This window comes from Cydia pomonella, chromosome 1, assembly GCF_033807575.1.
Source record: "Cydia pomonella isolate Wapato2018A chromosome 1, ilCydPomo1, whole genome shotgun sequence".
Taxonomy (NCBI): domain Eukaryota; kingdom Metazoa; phylum Arthropoda; class Insecta; order Lepidoptera; family Tortricidae; genus Cydia; species Cydia pomonella.
In genome coordinates, this window is record NC_084703.1 from 2311099 (window position 1) to 2330593 (window position 19495).

General features: G+C 41.7%; 1 protein-coding gene across 1 annotated transcript in view; it reads right to left on the minus strand.

Moving 5' to 3' along the window:
- LOC133526687 (laminin subunit gamma-1) overlaps positions 1-19495 on the minus strand; it is a 57314-nt gene that overhangs the window by 20333 nt on the left and 17486 nt on the right. The window contains exons 7-21 of the mRNA XM_061863400.1: positions 19035-19138; positions 15579-15764; positions 13686-13911; positions 12146-12360; positions 10977-11191; positions 10142-10315; positions 9272-9461; positions 7390-7575; positions 6044-6241; positions 5592-5761; positions 3398-3522; positions 2768-2923; positions 1613-1733; positions 544-725; positions 284-401 (exon numbers count right to left, since the gene is read on the minus strand). Of these exons, the coding sequence (XP_061719384.1) occupies positions 284-401; positions 544-725; positions 1613-1733; positions 2768-2923; positions 3398-3522; positions 5592-5761; positions 6044-6241; positions 7390-7575; positions 9272-9461; positions 10142-10315; positions 10977-11191; positions 12146-12360; positions 13686-13911; positions 15579-15764; positions 19035-19138 (2566 nt within the window). The remainder of the gene's footprint in view (positions 1-283; positions 402-543; positions 726-1612; positions 1734-2767; positions 2924-3397; positions 3523-5591; positions 5762-6043; positions 6242-7389; positions 7576-9271; positions 9462-10141; positions 10316-10976; positions 11192-12145; positions 12361-13685; positions 13912-15578; positions 15765-19034; positions 19139-19495) is intronic.

Consider the following 19495-nt stretch of genomic DNA (forward strand, 5'->3'; position numbering starts at 1 on the left):
TGCGGCAACACTGAATACTTCCTGTATTTTGACAGATAAAAAATGTCCCCCTTCTTAGCGATGTGCGCTGTGTTGAGATAATAAAGTGTTGGTGTTTTTCATTGAGAGTATTAATTAATTACCCATCTCATTTAACCAAAAAGCATAAATGCAACAGAGGGTTTCTAGCTTTTGGTTGCTGCTAGCCCTTACTTAATCAGGCGATGGAGTTGAATGAAAAATATTGATCAAATGAGGGAGTTGTTACAAGAAATGATCCTATTTCCAAAGCATAAATACGTACATTGATCTCCTTCTGCGCTGCCTCAATGGTGTCCTTGGCTTTAGACACGTTTCCTTTACTTCTGTCCACAGACTCATTACCTTCATCGCTCAGACGCTCTATCTTTATCAGCATGTCTCTGAAAATATCAATAATTTAAAAAATTCCATCACCACCATTTTTTAAATATTTTCGTCTAGACTTAAATCGACCGGGATTTAAACCGTGATTACCTTCTATATTGTTTTTATTGAGGTGAGAATGACCCTGTAGGTACTTACTCCACATCATGAAGTCTCTCAGCGAGATCAGCAAGAGTATCTGTAAGGCTTGCATCCCCTCCTTCCAGCTGAGACTTGGCTTCTTGGCTCAGACGCTGAATGTCCTCCCGGACCTGTTGGAGCTCTTTGTCGAAGTCCGCGTTTTCGACGACTGTAGGCGCTTTTGAGATTTTTGAGAGGATCTGGATAAGAATAGGGGGTGTTACTGCAATGTTCTGCCGCCAGAGTGCAGCACTAGCACCTATCGGAAACCATAAACTTATTTATACTGTGCCTTAACTGACTTCTCAATAAAGATTTCAAAATATATTGTGCATCCACACAGGCAAACGATTACGAGAGAAAGCGAGCGATGAAAATTTCAATAAAAAACTTTAATCTACATAAACTGGTGTCTGATGCATTTCCGTCGATGCCTTTTTCGAGACCTAGCACTGTATCAAGTGAGTAAAACTATGTACATATATATATATACATACAAAACAACTGGTTCGTTAACTCAGCCTTGCCTCTCAATTATGAGTAATATTAAATTATAAGACTTAGCTATAAGCAAAATGCACCTGACATGTAAAATTTTATTTTATCGATAAAGTATTGAATTGAATTGAATGACTTATTTACAAATGTGACAGCTGTCACTCAGCTAGACAGAGTTTATAGGGACCGTGCGCGTTGGAGGGACTACCATATTGTGGCCTGAATGGGAACCATAAACATGTACATTTACACGTCACGTGTTTTCTTGTACATAAAGAAGATTCTGCCATCTTGTGGGCTACATCGGAACAATAAACATCAAATTTACGCCTCGCGCCAAAAATCTGACGGCTCCTGTGCTGCCTCCTACAGTTCATGCACGCTCCCTATACTTGCGCCTGAGTGCGCAACAATCCTAATACAGTTATTGATCGATAAGATTTATGCCGATAACACGCAACGTGCTTAATATGTCGGATAGCTTAACCGTGTCCTCTGACCCGATAGACAAACAGTACGTACGTTAGCTGCAACCAATGGTATATCGCACATGCCAAAATCATTGTTGTAAGCTAGTTCCAACACCTACGTCATCAAGTTCCTTCAGCTCCTTTCTATGCAAAGTAACAGCATCCTGCACGAGGTTGTAACAATGCGGGCAGCTCTCGCAACCTTGGCCGTCGGCGCGCTTTTTCTTATTCTCCATACATCTGAAATTAGGTTGATTTTAGATATGGCTACTTGTGTTAAGTTTTGATAAAAGTATGTGCTATTTTTTTACGAAGAAGAGCGGTTAGCATAAAGTGCTGAAAATATTCGTAACCGCTAGCCCAATTAGAACGACTGAGCTGAGCTGATTTGTCACACCGCCAACCCTGAGCATTATCTTGACACTCGATGTGTATCTGTCCATCAGCGAGACATTGGTAGTTGGTGAAGCCCCATATTTCATAGCCGCAGTTCAACGTACCTATCTGTCACACCGCTGACCTTCAAGATTGTCCTGACACTCGCACCATCTATTAGCATTACATTGGAGCCCCACTCGTCACAGTCGCAGTCTCGACACCTCACAACCTGACTGATATTAATGTACCTGTCACACCGCCGTCCCTCGACGATCTCTTGATACTCGCACTGTCCGTCAGCATTGCACTGGTAGTTGGTCTCCCCACTCGTCACCGTCGCAGCCTCGACACCTCACTACCTGACCGATATTATCGTACCTGTCACACCGCCGTCCCTCGATGTTCTCTTGACACTCGCACTGTCCGTCAGCACTGCCCTGGTAGTTGGTCTCCCCACTCGTCACAGTCGCAGGCTCGACACCTCACTACCTGACCGATATTATCGTACCTGTCACACCGCCGTCCCTCGACGTTCTCTTGACACTCGCACTGTCCGTCAGCACTGCACTGGTAGTTGGTCTCCCCACTCGTCACAGTCGCAGGCTCGACACCTCACAACCTGACCGATATTATCGTACCTGTCACACCGCCGTCCCTCGACGTTCTCTTGACACTCGCACTGTCCGTCAGCACTGCACTGGTAGTTGGTCTCCCCACTCGTCACAGTCGCAGGCTCGACACCTCACAACCTGACCGATATTATCGTGCCTGTCACACCGCCGTCCCTCGACATTCTCTTGACACTCGCACTATCCGGCAGCATTGCACTGGTAGTTGGTCTCCTCACTCGTCACAGTCGCAGTCTCAACACCTCACAACCTGACATATTAACGTACCTGTCACACCGCCGTCCCTCGACGTTCTCCTGACACTCGCACTGTCCGTCGGCATTGCACTGGTAGTTTGTAGAGCCCCACTCGTCACAGTCGCAGTCCTGACAGCCCTCGGCTGAGAAACCGTAGTGGTATTCGCGACAGCGGTCGCAGGTTAATCTGAAAATGTAAAATAAAGTTAAAAGACATTCTAAAATTTCATGTTCTAAACCTAAACAATTGAAGCATGTTTTCGATTGCTTCTTTTGGGCACATGTAGTTTTGCCATCCAAATGTGTCATTAAAAGTAAAGGCGGTAAGTAAAATGTACAGTAAGCAGCAGTAACTGACCCCCATGCATAGAAACTTGTTATCAGGGGATGTGTTGGCCAGTGTGGTTTCGTTTGAAGTTGTATGAGCCCTCCAGATTACATTCGCAGGACTTGCAACCTTATGCTGACCTGATGTTGTAGCCATCCTGCAGTAACTACTATAATAAACTCACCCATCAATGCCTGGCTTGCAGTAGCACTGGCCAGTGTAAGGGTTGCATGTCGAGTTGTATGAGCCCTCCAGATTACATTCGCAGGACTTGCAGCCTTATGCTGACCTGATGTTGTAGCCATCCTGCAGTAACTACTATAATAAACTCACCCATCAATGCCTGGCTTGCAGTAGCACTGGCCAGTGTAAGGGTTGCATGTCGAGTTGTATGAGCCCTCCAGATTACATTCGCAGGACTTGCAGCCTTCTCCTGACCTGATGTTGTAGTAGCCGTCCTGTAAAAAAAGGTGTTATGTTATCTGTTAATTAAATACATTCAGCTACAGTTACACCATCAAATATAATCAAATACATTTAAATTAGTACGAAAAGGTCAGAATTTAAAAATCCCCGTTGTAATTACGTGACATGTTGTGTGCGTGACCTCAACTCGGGCGTGATGTTATTACTTTTAGTAAAGAGAATTTTGAATAGAGGTGGATTGTCAAAGAAAGTTTTGTAGCCACAGTAAATTTACTGCCATCTTTCGACACATGATTAAATCTTTTAGAACGCCATTTAACTTTGATCCTTATTGTTTCACTGATATGAGTTAACTTTGTTAAATATTAAAAATGGCACCATCTTACTAGGCATCGGATAAAGGTTGTGGCGCCATCGCTGGAAACGATGCCACCATACGTTTGGCCTTTGATGTATTAGATGGCGCCACTTTAACTGATTTTTAACAAATTTAAAACATATCACTATCAGTGAAAGAATAAGGATCAAAATCAAATGGCGTTCGAAAAGTTTTAATCATGTGTCGAAATATATCAGTAAATTTACTGTGGCTACAATGTTTTCTTTGACAATCCACCTCTATTTCGAATTCTTTTGCTTTTAGGTATGTTGTCACTTACATTCCATTTATCACACACAAATTTAACATATTTAGGTGAAAGAATAAGTATTAAAGTCAAATGGCGTTCTAAAAGTTTTAATCAAGTGTCGAAATATGGCAGTAAATTTACTGTGGCTACAATGTTTTCTTTGACAATCCACCTCTATTTCGAATTCTTTTGCTTTTAGGTATGTTGTCACTTACATTCCATTTATCACACACAAATTTAACATATTTAGGTGAAAGAATAAATATTAAAGTCAAATGGCGTTCTAAAAGTTTTAATCATGTGTCGAAATATGGCAGTAAATTTACTGTGGCTACAATGTTTTCTTTGACAATTCACCTCTATTTCGAATTCTTTTGCTTTTAGGTATGGTGTCACTTACGTTCCATTTATCACACAAATTTAACATATTTAGGTGAAAGAATAAGTATCAAAGTCAAATGGCGTTCGAAAAGTTTTAATTATTCATGTGTCGAAATATGGCAGCCACAGTAAATTTACTGCCGTCTTTCGACACATGATTAAATCTTTTAGAACGCCATTTAACTTTGATCCTTATTGTTTCACTGATATGAGTTAGATTTGTTAAATATTAAAAATAGCGCCATCTTACTAGGCATTGGATAAAGGTTGTGGCGCCATCGCTGGAAACGATGCCACCATACCTTTGGCCTTTGATCTATTGGCGCCACTTTAACTGATATTTTACTAATTTAACACATTTAGGTTAAATAATAAGTATCAAAGTCAAATGGCGTTCGAAAAGTTTGAATTAATCATGTGTCGAAATATGGCAGTAAATTTACTGTGGCTACAATGTTTTCTTTGACAATCCACCTTTATTTCAAGTTCTTTTGCTTTTAGTTATGGTGTCACTTACCTCCCATTTATCACACCCACCATTGACATAATGCCTGTAAGCGCTGGTGGAGCGTGCGACTTGCAATCCGGAGGTCGCGGGTTCAAACCCCGGCTCGTACCAATGAGTTTTTCGGAACTTATGTACGAAATATCATTTTGATATTTACCAGTCGCTTTTCGGTGAAGGAAAACTTCGTGAGGAAACCGGACTAATCCCAACAAGGCCTAGTTTTCCTCTGGGTTGGAAGGTCAGATGGCAGTCGCTTTCGTAAAAACTAGTGCCTACGCCAAATCTTGGGATTAGTTGTCAAGCGGACCCCAGGCTCCCATGAGCCGTAGCAAAATGCCGGGACAACGCGATGAAGAAGAACAAGAATGACATAACTCCTACGTATCCAGTCAGACCGTCGCATTGTAAGTTACTCATTTCATCATTGTATTAAACAATCTATCTAATACCTTTAGCGAATGAGTCGCGATTACTCATGCTGGCTTGCTGTAGATTGCGCGCTATGTGCGAACTTTGCATCAGTTATGCTAATTAGACGCGCAATCTAAGGCAATCATATAGAAGCTTCACTGTTTCCACCTACCTCGCATTTATCACACTGTCTACCAATGACATGAGGCCGGCAAGAGCAGTAACCCGTCAAACCGTCGCATTGTGGAGCACCGTCAGTGCTTTCAATAGTGCCGTGCTCGTCGCACTCGCAGGGTTTACAGTCTCCCTTCTTTGTCGGGTCCAGGGCGTCACCGAAGAAACCTGCAAGAGTTTATAATGCTTAATATTGATGTATAGAAATAATTCCCGAAGTGAACTTCATTTGATCCCTCTAACTCCTTAAATTCAAAGCGGATTCTCTCCATGTTTTAGCTTGAAATTTGTAATGTGAACGACATTTTCCCAAACTAAATGCGGAATAAATCAATAATACTCAAGATATCGTTTTACAAATATTTGGGATTAGACATTGGCACAAACATTAAAGTGCACACTTAGTAAGTGTGAGTACTCGCTCCGCTCGGTCGATAAATTGCAACTTACCGGCCAAACACTTATCACAGTGCTCCCCAGCAGTATTATAAATACACTTCAGACACTCTCCCGTGGTCCTATTGCAGTTGCCCACAGCATTCGGGTCTACATTGCCATTACATTGGCACTCTTCACATTCCTTAGCCTTTCCGAATTGGCCGGTTGGGTCACCGAAGTGGCCGTCGGCACAGACTTCACATCTTGGGCCTGAAAACATATTAATTGATAATAAATTAACCCGCATGTCATATCAATGTGGTTCAGTGAAGGGGACGGACAATTTGTAATAAAATGGCTAACGCAGCGTATGCTGTGTCCGTTCCTTTTGCCGCGCATGACTACTTTTTTTTTAAGTTAAACATTGTATTGTGTGTGGCAATAAATGGTTTCTTATTCTTATAAGTGAATTGTTTTGAAAGTTCATCACCAGTCAAGTATATCTTGGCAGTGACCACTTAAAAAAATTGAGGACTGATCTTCTTGGTTCTGTTGAAATACAAGCTTTTGAGATAAATACTTGAGAAGTGATATTAAATTTCCATCACTATGCAAATATCAGGGTATAGTCTTCAAGTCAGCTCAGTGCGAAATAAAGAAGAATAACAAAAATATGAGCACATGAAAAGGACAGATGCAGTCCAAATAGTTTCCTGGATTAACTTTACAAAATGGATTAGAAGCTTGGAGAGGAATGGTCAAGAGAGTGACTTTAAGACTCTAAAATAACTTTAAGGGCTCCTCCCTCACTTTAAGCCTAACTGTATAACATGTACTACGTACTTTTGCATGCAGATTTTGAGTACAATTTAGGACTGAAAAGTGTAAAGTGTCCTTTTGTCGTGTGCAAAAAGTCCATTAAAAGGCAGTACGTACACCAGATCAGCCAACTTTGGTCAGCCAACTGCACGCATCCAAAGCTCTTAGGGCAAGGGCAGGGTTTGCAGTCGTTCGGTGAACCCGCGATCATATTAAGTCAAGAAGAACTTTAAATTAAATTAAAAGACCAGCTTAGCCATTAGGACAGTCCGTACACTAGACAATTTGGTCAGCCAACTGCACACACCCAATGCTTTTAGGACAAGGGCACGGCTTGCCATCGAAGTGCCCGCGATCACGGTTTAAACAAAATTTTAGGTAAAGATTAGACTCAGCAGCATAGCTATTAGGGTTTGCAGTCATCTGGCGTGCGACCAAATTTACCTGGGTAACCATTAGGGCAGTCCGTACACGAAATGCTCTGGTCAGCTAACTGCATGCACCCAATGCTCTTAGGGCAAGTGCAGGATTTGCAGTCGCCCAGGGAACCGGCGATAATGTTAAGTCAAGAAGAACTTATAGGAAATTAAAAGACTTACCAGCGTAGCCATTAGGGCAGTCCGTACACCAAATGCTCTGGTCAGCCAACTGCACGCACCCACTGCTCTTGGGGCAAGGGCACGGCTTGCAGTCGTCCGGTGTGCCCGCGATCGCGTTACCATAGTAACCCTTGGCGCATCGCTCGCAGTTGCTGCCTGCGGTGTTGTGTTTGCAGATGCAGAAACCTGGAAAGAAGTTTGAAGGTTTAGGTTAGTTAGCCAAGCCTATCATAGTCAACACTTTCTCTGGTTTACTTATGTTATAAGAGGCAATTCTTAATTATGCATACTTTGCATGGGGTCTTTCGACCCTTTACCTTGCAGTGAACGTGTAAGGGGATTGTACTAGCGTCAGGAATATACAGTTATTTAGGCAGTTCCAGTTCCCTCTCGTTAGTGAGAGTGCCACTTATACCAGTTGCTCGCTGGTGACAATACAGTCATTATGGTCCTTCGAACCAGGTTTTAGAAGATTAGAGTTTTATCTTAATTATATTCCTAATACTAAGGAGGTATTCCACAAAAACGATTACTTGGTCGGGGACGTGACGCGTAACTACTATATACCTTAAACACTTGCAGAAACCTGTATTTTATACCGTCGAATTTAAAATTAAGTTATCAAAAGTTATAGGGCCCGTGCGCGTTGGTGGGTATGCCATCTTGTGGCCTGAATCGGAAATATAATACGTTTTCTAGTGCATTGTAGGTTCTGCCATCTTATGGGCTTCATTGGAAGCTTTTATTTGACGTGTCACGCTAATAAACAGGGGGTTCCTTTGCTGCCCCCTACAGTTCATGCACGTTCCCTATCACTTGTTTTTTTTTAATACCACGTCGGTGGCAAACGTGCATACGGTCCGCCTGATGGTAAGCAGTCACCGTAGCCTATGGACGCCTGCAACTCCAGAGGTGTTACATGCGCGTTGCCGACCCTAAATATTGGATTCTTAGTTTTATCGGAAGTGTTAAAATACGTACCGGACACTTTTTTGGAATGCCCCTAAGGTCTTGTACTAAAAATGTTGCTATTACCAGTAGCGGCAAAGAGAATTTGAAATACAGATGGATTGTCAAAGAAAACTTTGTAGCCACAGTAAATTTACTGCCATCTTTCGACACATGATTAAAACTTTTAGAACGCCATTTGACTTTGATCCTTATTCCTTCACTGATATAGTGTTCAATTGTTAAATTTATTAAATATCACAGTTCTTCACAGTAAGGGAATTGGCATGTTTAAGACGGTATCACTTATGTACGCTGCATTATTCTATAGAAATAGCTAAACATGCGACATGGTCAGTATAATCGGAACACCAACTTCAAATTCAAAGATTTATTCTGCAACGGCACTTTCAAGGGTCTTAATTCCTGAACAAAAAATTCTTGGATCATTTTTTTGACGACCGGTTTGGCCTAGTGGGTAGTGACCCTGCCTACGAAGCTGATGGTCCCGGGTTCAAATCCTGGTAAGGGCATGTATTTGTGTGATGAGCATGGATATTTGAACCTGAGTCATGGGTGTTTTCTATGTATTTAAGTATTTATAAATATTTATATATTACATATATCGTTGTCTAAGTACCCTCAACACAAGCCTTATTGAGCTTACTGTGGGACTTAGTCAATTTGTGTAAGTATGTCCTATAATATTTATGTAATATTTATTTATTTATTTTGAATACTTAACTAGCTGATTTCATTTCACAAGTTCTACCATATGTCTGGCTGGAAGATAGCAGCACGTAAAAACGAATTCGCATGAGAACAGTCACCACCGCCAACCTCCGGGATGGAAATGGGATTTTTTTTTTTTTTTTTTTTGCGTTAAAAATTTTGGGTCCAGTCCCCGCGAAGTGTAGACCAAACTAGTGTTTACCTGTAGCAGTGTCACATATATGTGCGTGCTTATTACAATCACATGGTATGCAGGTGGAGTACGGGCCTCCATTGGCAGGTTCGTGACGGTATCCAGGGGCGCATTCCTCGCAGTAATCGCCGACGTACGCGGCGGGGCAGCTGCACTTCTCTACCCAGTTGGCTGGGCCCAGGCCTTTCTCTCGGCCAACCTGAAATGGAAGGTTTTTTAGTTAGTAGTTAAACGACGCGATAGTTCAACTTCAATTTCAACATTTATTCAGCAAATAGGCCACAAGGGCACTTTTACACGTCCACATGGAATATAGATACAAGCAAAAACAAGCATATCAATAATTATAATAAATAAATAAATAATAAATATTATAGGACATTATTACACAAATTGACTAAGTCCCACAGTAAAAAATACTACTCATTGAAAATATTAATGCAAACTATTTAAAAGTATTATTGTTTAAAGAAAAAGTACGTTAATTATTATTATTATTACTTAGAGATGTATACAGTCTCTAAATGTCGAATTACAAAAAATAATAATAATCAAAAAAACAAACAGATACAAAAAAACTAAAATTATTTAGAGGTGTAAATATCTCTAAATGTCTGAACTAAATGACTTTTATCAAATTATCCTTAGAGATGTATAGAGTCTCTAAGAATCAAACTTCCGTATAATTAAAACATTCATTAGGATAATAGAAACATACGAGAACCAAATGAGATGTCGCACTGTAATTATCCTCAAAAATAGTATATCGGAATGGTTTTTTTTTTTTAAGAAAACCAGGTGCAGAAACCAGTGAAAAATAGTGTACTACCCAGGTAATCATATATATTAAACGTGAAATGAATGAAGTCGAGAACTCACCTTAGCAGTCTCTAGCTTGACATTCATCAGATACCCCACCCCGTTCCTATTGAACGTGCCCCTAATTTTGATGGCCGTGAGGTTCTGCAGAATGGACATGAAGTCGAAGTTGGAGAGAGTTGGTGTCCAGCCATAGCGAGGGTCTTCGTGGAGTATGAACGAGAACTCTTGAGCCTGGAACAGATTGAATAATAAATAAATAATTGGAACTAATCTTACACAGATCGACTTAAAAGCCAAGGAAAACTTATACTAAGTGACGATTAACATATTATACTTATATAGGTACTAGTATACCTATACATAGAAGATATCTATAACTCAAGAACATATTATATTTGGGGTAAGTCCAAATAAATTCACTTACCACAATTCGAACCCGGAATAACCAGCTTTGTAGGCAGGGACACTACCCACTAAGCCGTTAAATAATAGGTAGTGTATGAGCTCAGTATGAGTAGTCAGTCGAAGATAACTATGCAGGCCTAGCACAGGAGCGGGGCGACAGTATCTCACCCGCGACATAGACTACCCGTCTTTTGCTCGTGTATTAATTGGAGAGAGACGGCTAGTCTATCTTGCGAGCGAGATCTCCCGTCCATCCTGTGCTAGGCCTGTGCATCTGTACCGACTTGGCAAGCGACAGAATGGAAGTGTCGCTATACACGTCGAATTCCCATAAAAATATGAACATAGAGGTGGAAGTTACAGTCACTGCAGAATTAATGAATATAACTCAACAAAGTTTACTATAAACTTCATAATTTCATAGGATATTGATAGTGGCGTTTCTACACTCTCTTCAAACTACAAATACCAAGTTACGAAAACTTACCTGATCAGAAGGTTCCGGATTATTCTGCGCATAAATATTGATAGCCACGGACTGCTGCGCCCCCTCCAGAATTATATCCTGGGCCGACGGATACCCCCTACTTTCTCCAAGACGGAGGGTGAACTTCAATTTGTGGTTATAGGACGGACGCTGGTCGCCCAAGAACTGGTTGGAAGCTAGGAAGTAGACGGTTTCGGGACCTGATGAACGGACTTCTGCAGAAGAGAAGGAATAAAGTGTTTAAATTAAATATTAAAGTTTATATTAGTCGGGAACTAAGGCACATTTTGACGATTAATAGCCAATAAAGCAGCAATTTATGCATCTATTTGCGCCTGAAAGAACTTTTTTTTTTAACAAGCTGATATGTCTGCGAGCGATACTCCAAATTTTATATTATAAGGAAAAAATGGAAAAAGTTACGCTTCCGGCAGGACTTGAACCCGCAACCTCCGCAGTCCGTGCGTTTGCTCTTAACCAATTGAGCTACGGAAGCCTACCTGAACCTCGCGTTGAATTTTTCGAACCACTAATTAGCCAACCACTTATACCAAAAGCATTTAACCCGAATGCCGCCGGCACCCGTCTATCCATTTCAGCGCTCCACTTTTCTTTCTCTTTTGAAATAAGCCTGGCATTTCAGCGCTAACTTTTTTCCACTTACCATCAATATTATGCCGCCGCCTTACGTGTATACATCTCAGCGCTCCATTTCTCCGAGTCTCTTAGAAAATAAGCGCTTAATTCACAAGCCTGGCATTCTGGCGCTGACTTCTTAGCACTTACCAATATTCTGTGTGTTAGCATTAAGCTGTAGCGCCGCCGGCTCTTGCCCATCTGTCTCAGCGCTCCACTTCTCTGAGTCTCTTAGAAAATGAGCACTTAGTTCACAAGCCTGGCATTTTGGCGCTGACTTATTACCACTTACCAATATTCTGAGTGTTGACATTAAACTATAATGCCGCCGGCTTCCATCAATCGGTCTCAGTGCTCCACTTCTGAGTCTCCGAGACAATGAGCGCTTAGTTCGTAGGACCGATGTTTCAGCGCTGACTTGTCTACCACCACCAATATTCTGCGTATTAGCGCTCCATTTCTCTGAGTCTCTTAGAAAATGAGCGCTTAGTTCACAAGCCTAGCATTCCGGCGCTGACTTTGTTACCACTTACCAATATTCTGAGTGTTAGCATTAAACTGTAGCGCCGCCGGCTCTCGCCTATCTGTCTCAGCGCTCCACTTCTCTGAGTCTCTGAGGAAATGAGCGCTCAGTTCGTAGGATTGGTATTTTGGCGCTGAGTTACATTGGGAAGAGTGTCCGAAGCAGAAGCAAGGTGTGCAGCCGAACTCATTGTCGAGGTCCAGGTTGAAGAAACCTGGTTTACACCTGGAAGATAGGTTTAATGTAAATAAAGGGTTAATTTGAATAAATCAGAGAAAAGTGGTGAAGTAATTTGACTTTTACTACGTAAATTAACTGAAGCAGTTCACTACTTTCATGCTTAGTTAGCTGTGGGGACGTTTTCTAGTAAAAGGTAACTAAAGGGACAACATTTCTATATTTTTGTGTTTGATTCAGGCCGTTTATCCTTACTGCCCGCGCCATTGCAGACACAAGGTTTGACACCAATATCAGCTACTTCTACAAAATCTTTTGCTTTCATCGTTCTGTTTGCACTTACAGTTCGCGTCATCCACGATGATGCGCAGATTTAACAAATATAATGTTTAATTACGTGAAATTACGAGTCTTTCGCACTTACCAAAGAGGAAAATAAGTATATAGCACTTACATAATTTACTTGACAGGGATTGTGACAGACAATAGAGAGGCGACCATCCTAGCTCTACTGACTGAATGTGTGTTTTACTAACTCCCTAAAACGTCTTCCTACTTACTGCTTGCACTGAAACACGCCCGTGATCGGATCGCACTATGTCATGTAATAACTGCCTGCATCAATATAGTCATAAGCTCGTCCACAACAGCAGTTTATACACAGTACAAACATTTTAGAATATTTAGATACTTACTCGCGACATCTCCTGCCTTCAACATTTTACTTGCAATGCCAGTGACCGAGTCGCACTGCGGCATATTGCCATAACTGCCCGCGACATTGCAGTCACATGGTTTGCAACCTAGCGTCGTAAGTCACAATGATGTGGCGCGATGCATTAGTATCAACTAATAGACTACTTGTAATCAATAGTACTTACTCTCGACATCTTCTACTTTCCACATTCTGTTCATACTGATAAACACCAGTAGTTGGATCGCACTGCGGCATGTTGCCATAACTGCCCGCGATATTGCAGTCGCCCGACTTGAAGTACGAACATCTATCAACCATTACCTATTTGTAACCAATAATTTTACTTACTCGCGACATCTTCTGCCCTCAACATTCTGCTTGCACTGACACACGCCAGTGACCGGGTCGCACTGGGGCATATTGCCATAACTGCCCGCGACATTGCAGTCGCCCGACTTGAAGTACGAACATCTATCAATCATTACCTATTTGTAACCAATAATTTTACTTACTCGCGACATCTTCTGCCCTCAACATTCTGCTTGCACTGACACACGCCAGTGACCGGGTCGCACTGGGGCATATTGCCATAACTGCCCGCGACATTGCAGTCGCCCGACTTGAAGTACGAACATCTATCAATCATTACCTATTTGTAACCAATAATTTTACTTACTCGCGACATCTTCTGCCCTCAACATTCTGCTTGCACTGACACACGCCAGTGACCGGGTCGCACTGTGGCATATTGCCATAACTGCCCGCGTCATTGCAGTCACATGGCTTGCAGCCCAGAGCAGTAAAGTCGTAGTGGTTGGGTGCGCATGTGTCGCATTTGTCGCCGGTGACGCCAGGCTTGCACTGACATTTGCCCTCGGCGTTGCATTGGAGGCTGCGAGAACCTATGGTATTGATAGAATATTATATTTATATCAATATACACCGTGGGCCGATTATACCCGATAGATTTTAAAGGTGTATTCTTGACCGCATCTATAGATCTATAGACTAATTAGTTATTTGTGCAACAAGAGAGGAAAGTTAGTTTTTCTTGCGAGTGTTGATTTTGAGTCTTTTTAACCCTTTTCCAGGCCGCACCAATCTACAAGGTTTTCCCAAAAAATCCAAATATATTCCAATTAATCCAGCTTTGATGATTCATTTGAAGACAAGTAACATTTCCTGAAAGTGTAATCTAATTTGAACCTTAAATCGGAATGCTAAAGTTAAAATTCTAATGGCGCATATGTGGTAGATAAATCGTACTATGCCTGGAAAAGAGTTAACTCAAAAACACGAGATGTAAAATAACTTTTCTCTCGTGTGACACATACAACTTCTCACCTCAGGAGTGAGAACATATTAAAGGTTAAAAAAATTCAACATCAAGTAAAGTTTTTATTGCTCTATTTCTGCACTGCCTTCACTAAATTAAAAAGCTACTTTGTCTCACTCCCTGGAGTGCCGAAAGTAGGCTTGTTCGAGCTGCTGAGAAGAAAAATATTATACAAAGTTTCCTGAAATCGGTCTTGTTTTAGGGATAATGCCAATTTATGTGAAGGCTTATTTCTGTTATAGCTTAGTGAAAAACGCCTTTTTAGCGGTGACGCTGCCACTGTGTGACTTGGTTTAGACATACCTACTGACAGACATTAAAGTTTTAAATTAAACTCGCATTTTTTATCTGTACATAAAAAAAAACTTTACTTATTCGTTGTACTTTTTTTCACTAATGTGCTCAAATAAAAACACGTGCAGAAAACGTAAAAACAAATATTTACTTCGGCAAAAAAAAATTTTTGACGTTTGGCCAAAACTCATACAACATTTTGTGCTCCTCATTACCTCATGTGCGCGGTTAAAATTATTATATATATATTTTTAATTGGTCCACTGTGTAGATCTTAAAGTCATACCAAGCTATACTCTGTATCTTTAGGTATTTAAATAAAAGTAAATAAAATCTACCCTCAAATGGCTCCTTAAGCCAGTTGAGGGTAGATGAAAACATTACATGAACAAATAATGTAGGTTAAAGTCAGGTCGTTCAGTGACAGATCCAGGCGGTTTTGTATTTGGTTGGTTAATCAATAAATGTTATAACTACCCGAAGATTTATAAATTGTTTGTTTACTTTTATTTAAATACCTAAAGATACAGAGCATAAGCATTTTGACGACCGGTTTGGCCTAGTGGGTAGTGACCCTGCCTATGAAGCCGATGGTCCCGGGTTCAAATCCTGGTAAGGGCATTTATTCGTGTGATGAGCATGGATATTTGTTCCTGAGCCATGAGTGTTTTATGGTAGCATTATTTACGAATAATGCTACCATAGCTTTTGCGTGGAAACCGCCGGACGGAAGCCGTGGTTCCGGGCGTCCTGTACACTCTTGGCAACGTTCCGTCCTAAGAGAGTTACGAGCGGTCGGGTTGAGCTGGAGCGAGGCCAGAGGACGAGCTGAAGATAGGCGTGGCGCGAGCTTGTGAAGGCCCTTTGCACCTCTGGGGTGCTTTAGGACAACAACAAAAGTAGCCAGCGATTTTGATAGGAAAGATGGTGTTGGCTTACCAGTAGCATCACAATTGCAGGGCAGACATATATCCCCCTGAGACGAGAAATAATTCTCCCTGCATCTCTCACAGTTCGGCCCATCTCTGTTCTCCGCGCAATCGATGCAGTGACCGCCGTGCCCAGTGTGTTCATATAGATCCTTGTCGAAGTAGCATTTGTTGGAGAACCCGTTGCAGTTGCAAGCTGAAAGCAGGAAAAGTTATTGCGATAAAGTTGTATGTGTTTTGTGTGGTACGGTCACGTCTGAAAATATCGATACGGATAAAATATCAAAATATGTATACACTACCCTAATGGGTCATAAGGTCGGGTGTACATATTTTTGGCGCTTCGATCGTGTCGATGTTTTCAGACGTGACTGTACAAGTAGGCAACATAATATACATTAATAAATTATAGAAAACGAGGCTAAAGGAAATTGGAAGATAAAAGGCGTCATATTATTTATTGGTACTAAAACTTTTGTCACGCATATAATTAATAGTACATTACGATACAAGTGCGAAAAATAGGAAACAATGAAGTGCGAATTACCTATTCGCACATGTATCGTACAACGTTTTACAGTACATATGGCCCTTGAAATGTTCGACATAGTAATGTAATATGCTAATTTTCGCACTAGTGCGGTAAAGTAGCACCATATGTACTTACTGTAAAATTAATTTTTATACGATATGTCGTCAGTGTATACCAAAGCAAAGAGAATTTAGAATGGAGGTGGAATGTGAGAGAAAACTTTGTAGCCACAGTAAATTTGCTGCCATCTTTCGACACACGATTACAACTTTTGACTTTGATCCTTATTCTTTCACTGAAATGTGTTAGATTAAATATCAAAAAGTGGCTCGAAACGATTTAAAAAATATCAGCGAAAGAAAAGATCAAAGTCAAATGGCATTCTATAAGTTTTAATAATGTGTCGAAAGATGGCAGTAAATTTACTGCGGCTACAAAGTTTTCTTTGACAATTCACCTATTTGAAATTCCCTTTGGTGTAAGTAACAGACATTATGCATTGACATATATATTTAAGAACGGGCCTTACGGACAATAAGAATGGGGCCAGTACAGCGGTGTCACGCACACGAATTCGAGCCAATCGTGCAGTCTAACGCCGCAACGCGATTGGTTGATGAGTTCGCACCACGCGCGCGATTGATCGTAACTAGTTGCGTTAGACTGCACGATTGGCTCGAATTCGTGAGTGACACCACTGAAGTGGCGCGGCCTGGAGGAGTTCGTCGAGCGTCTCGCGCGGGTCATGTTTGACCGCGCGGACAACGCCGGCCTGGACCATCTTCGGGACATCGCGCCACATCACACCACCAGACCTCCGGAGAGGTGGGCTCGGGATTTGCCCCGAGCCCTTCTACACCAGCAGTAGCTGACTAGCACTGCTCACCACACTACACTCGGATCCAGCACGCAACACACGCCAGCTAAGCTGCCGGTCGCCTTCTCCGCGGCTCCATAACCTGGCCCCGCTCAAACGGTATCACCAGGTTAGGGGCCGTGGGGTTGGATAAACGATCGGTAGCGAAGAGCTGGCCTACACCAGCTACCCACACCGTCCCCAAAAAGACGGCCATTAGACCACCCCACCAGTCGGTGGGGAAGCGACCCGCGACAGCCGCCGCAGCCATTGAGCGGTAGCGGCCCCTCATACCCCCCTGACGGGGGGTATCGACAGATCACTCAAGTCAAGTCACCACTGAACTAGCGCATTCCTAGTGCCCGTAAGGCGTCTTTAGATATATATGTCAATGTTGTTATGCAGTGAACTATGGAAGGTGGAGGTAAGGAAGGGAATCTCCATATACCAAAAAGTGTCATCAAAAAACCTTAAATAGGTGGCAATACAATACCTAGAATACTTGAACAAAAAAATCAAATCATAGACAGCGCACTTCACTCCGTCAATAACGCCTAGGTTCTTAGCTACTCTAGCGCTACTCTGGAGAGATTTGGAACTATTATTTATAGCTGACAGCTGGACACTTTTGCAACAGTTCTACCATAAGAGATGCCACTCCTCTTAATTCCACATTCCATACAGTGAACTATCGTGGAAGTGTGCAGCTAATAAAAACTAATCTTGAAACGCGTACAGTACAGTTATAATGAGAAATCAATTGGCCTTTTATCTTTGTTGGTAATAAATAAGCAGATACTTTCGCATAGTTTGTCTTAAAAAACGGCGCTCATCATGTGACGTCATCAGACACTAATATAGCTCGTGTCATCCACGATGACGCGCAGATTTGTCAAATATAACCTCTAATAATATGACCATACGAGTTAAGCCACGCGTCTTCGTGAATGACACGACCTATATAAGTAAGGTAAAGCCCGACCAGAAATATATGATCATTGTCATGAGGGCGCTGTTATTCTCATGTATAGGGTGACAGTTTTTACTATGAAAAATTTAGTTCCAATGAAATTCCGCAATATGGCGCGTGATCAAGTGATCATATACTACTGGTCAGGCTTTAAATGTGTGAAAGACCGGCATATATTTTTCTATGGGAAGCCCGTTATATTGTAAGGGGCTATCGTATTTGTATACGCGAGTGTTTCTGTGAGGGTTGTGCAATAGGGTTCTTTTCAATTTTTTGAAACGCTGGTATTACGTTCTATATTAACTAAAAGTTGCCCTAAAATTCAACTTTTATACTAATAACGGCTTTAAATATGTTAAATTAACAAAATATATTTTGACAGCTGATTTCGCGCCCAAAACGCTCTTTGAAAATTGTGTGACGTCACGTACGGTTTGACACATAACTACATACACACGTAGAATATACGAACTGTCAACTGACATTTGTCATTTGTTGTTTATCGCCTAACTGTCAACAGTGTCAATCCGAGAGTTGTGACGTCATCAGAATCTTCAATGACGTTTCGAGTTTGGTCACGTGACGTGTGCCAAAGGATATTTTAAATTCAATATTTACAAAAATATGGTCATTACAGGTCCCCTAAAAGTAGTTTAACATGTTCTTATAATCCAAAAGAATTTATTGGGATACAATTCTGCCCTAAGATTTGTAGATGGAAACAACCCTATTGTATACGGAAGATATCTGTCAAATGTCTATAGTAAACACCCCTTTAATGGAACAGGCTCCAGTAATGGGATGGTATAGGCAAATCCTGTAAAACAAGTATTTACCGTCAGTTTTTAATCGCTGGCAACATTTTACCATAAACAAGAGACAAAGAGCGGCTTAAGTTCAATTGTTCATTGATATTTGTTAGTTTGAAAATTAATGGCGCCATACATTCCATGAATGGAGCAAAAAACCATTTTTAATTGGTTAATAATATTGAAACCAATTGTAGACAATCTCACTAATACACTTCGTAGTGTGTGTGAGACAGTATAGCGATGTCCCTCTCGCACACCGTAACGGCCTGCGCACTTGAAAGAGAAGATAAACTTACCCTTGCACTCGAAGACGTTGGTAGTGGTGGCTCTGCCCCACGGCGCGTCGTTGTACGAGTCCCTACAGCGCTCGCAGGAACGACCGGCTGTGTTGTGTTCACATCTGTGTTTACATTTAATTCCAGTAATTAACCTTTTGACCGCCACCGTCGGCTATGGCCGACATCTGAAAGACTTGCCAAGGACGCCAACGACGGCTACAGCCGACAGTTTCGCCAATGCAATAGGGACTAACGCGGGACTCCGTAAAGTTCAATTTCGCTTAAATATGCGTGATCGCCTGCGTCCGGGGCACGGCATGTTCCTTCGCCGTTTGGCGTTCAAAAGGGGACGGGAGCTGAGATTTAAATGTTTTAGGTGAATATATCCGTCTCGCTAACGGAAGCGGCTCCTAAGACTAGTGCGATAAGGACAACGCTAAGTTAAGCAAAAAAAAACTGCGTTAAAATCTCAAAAAACG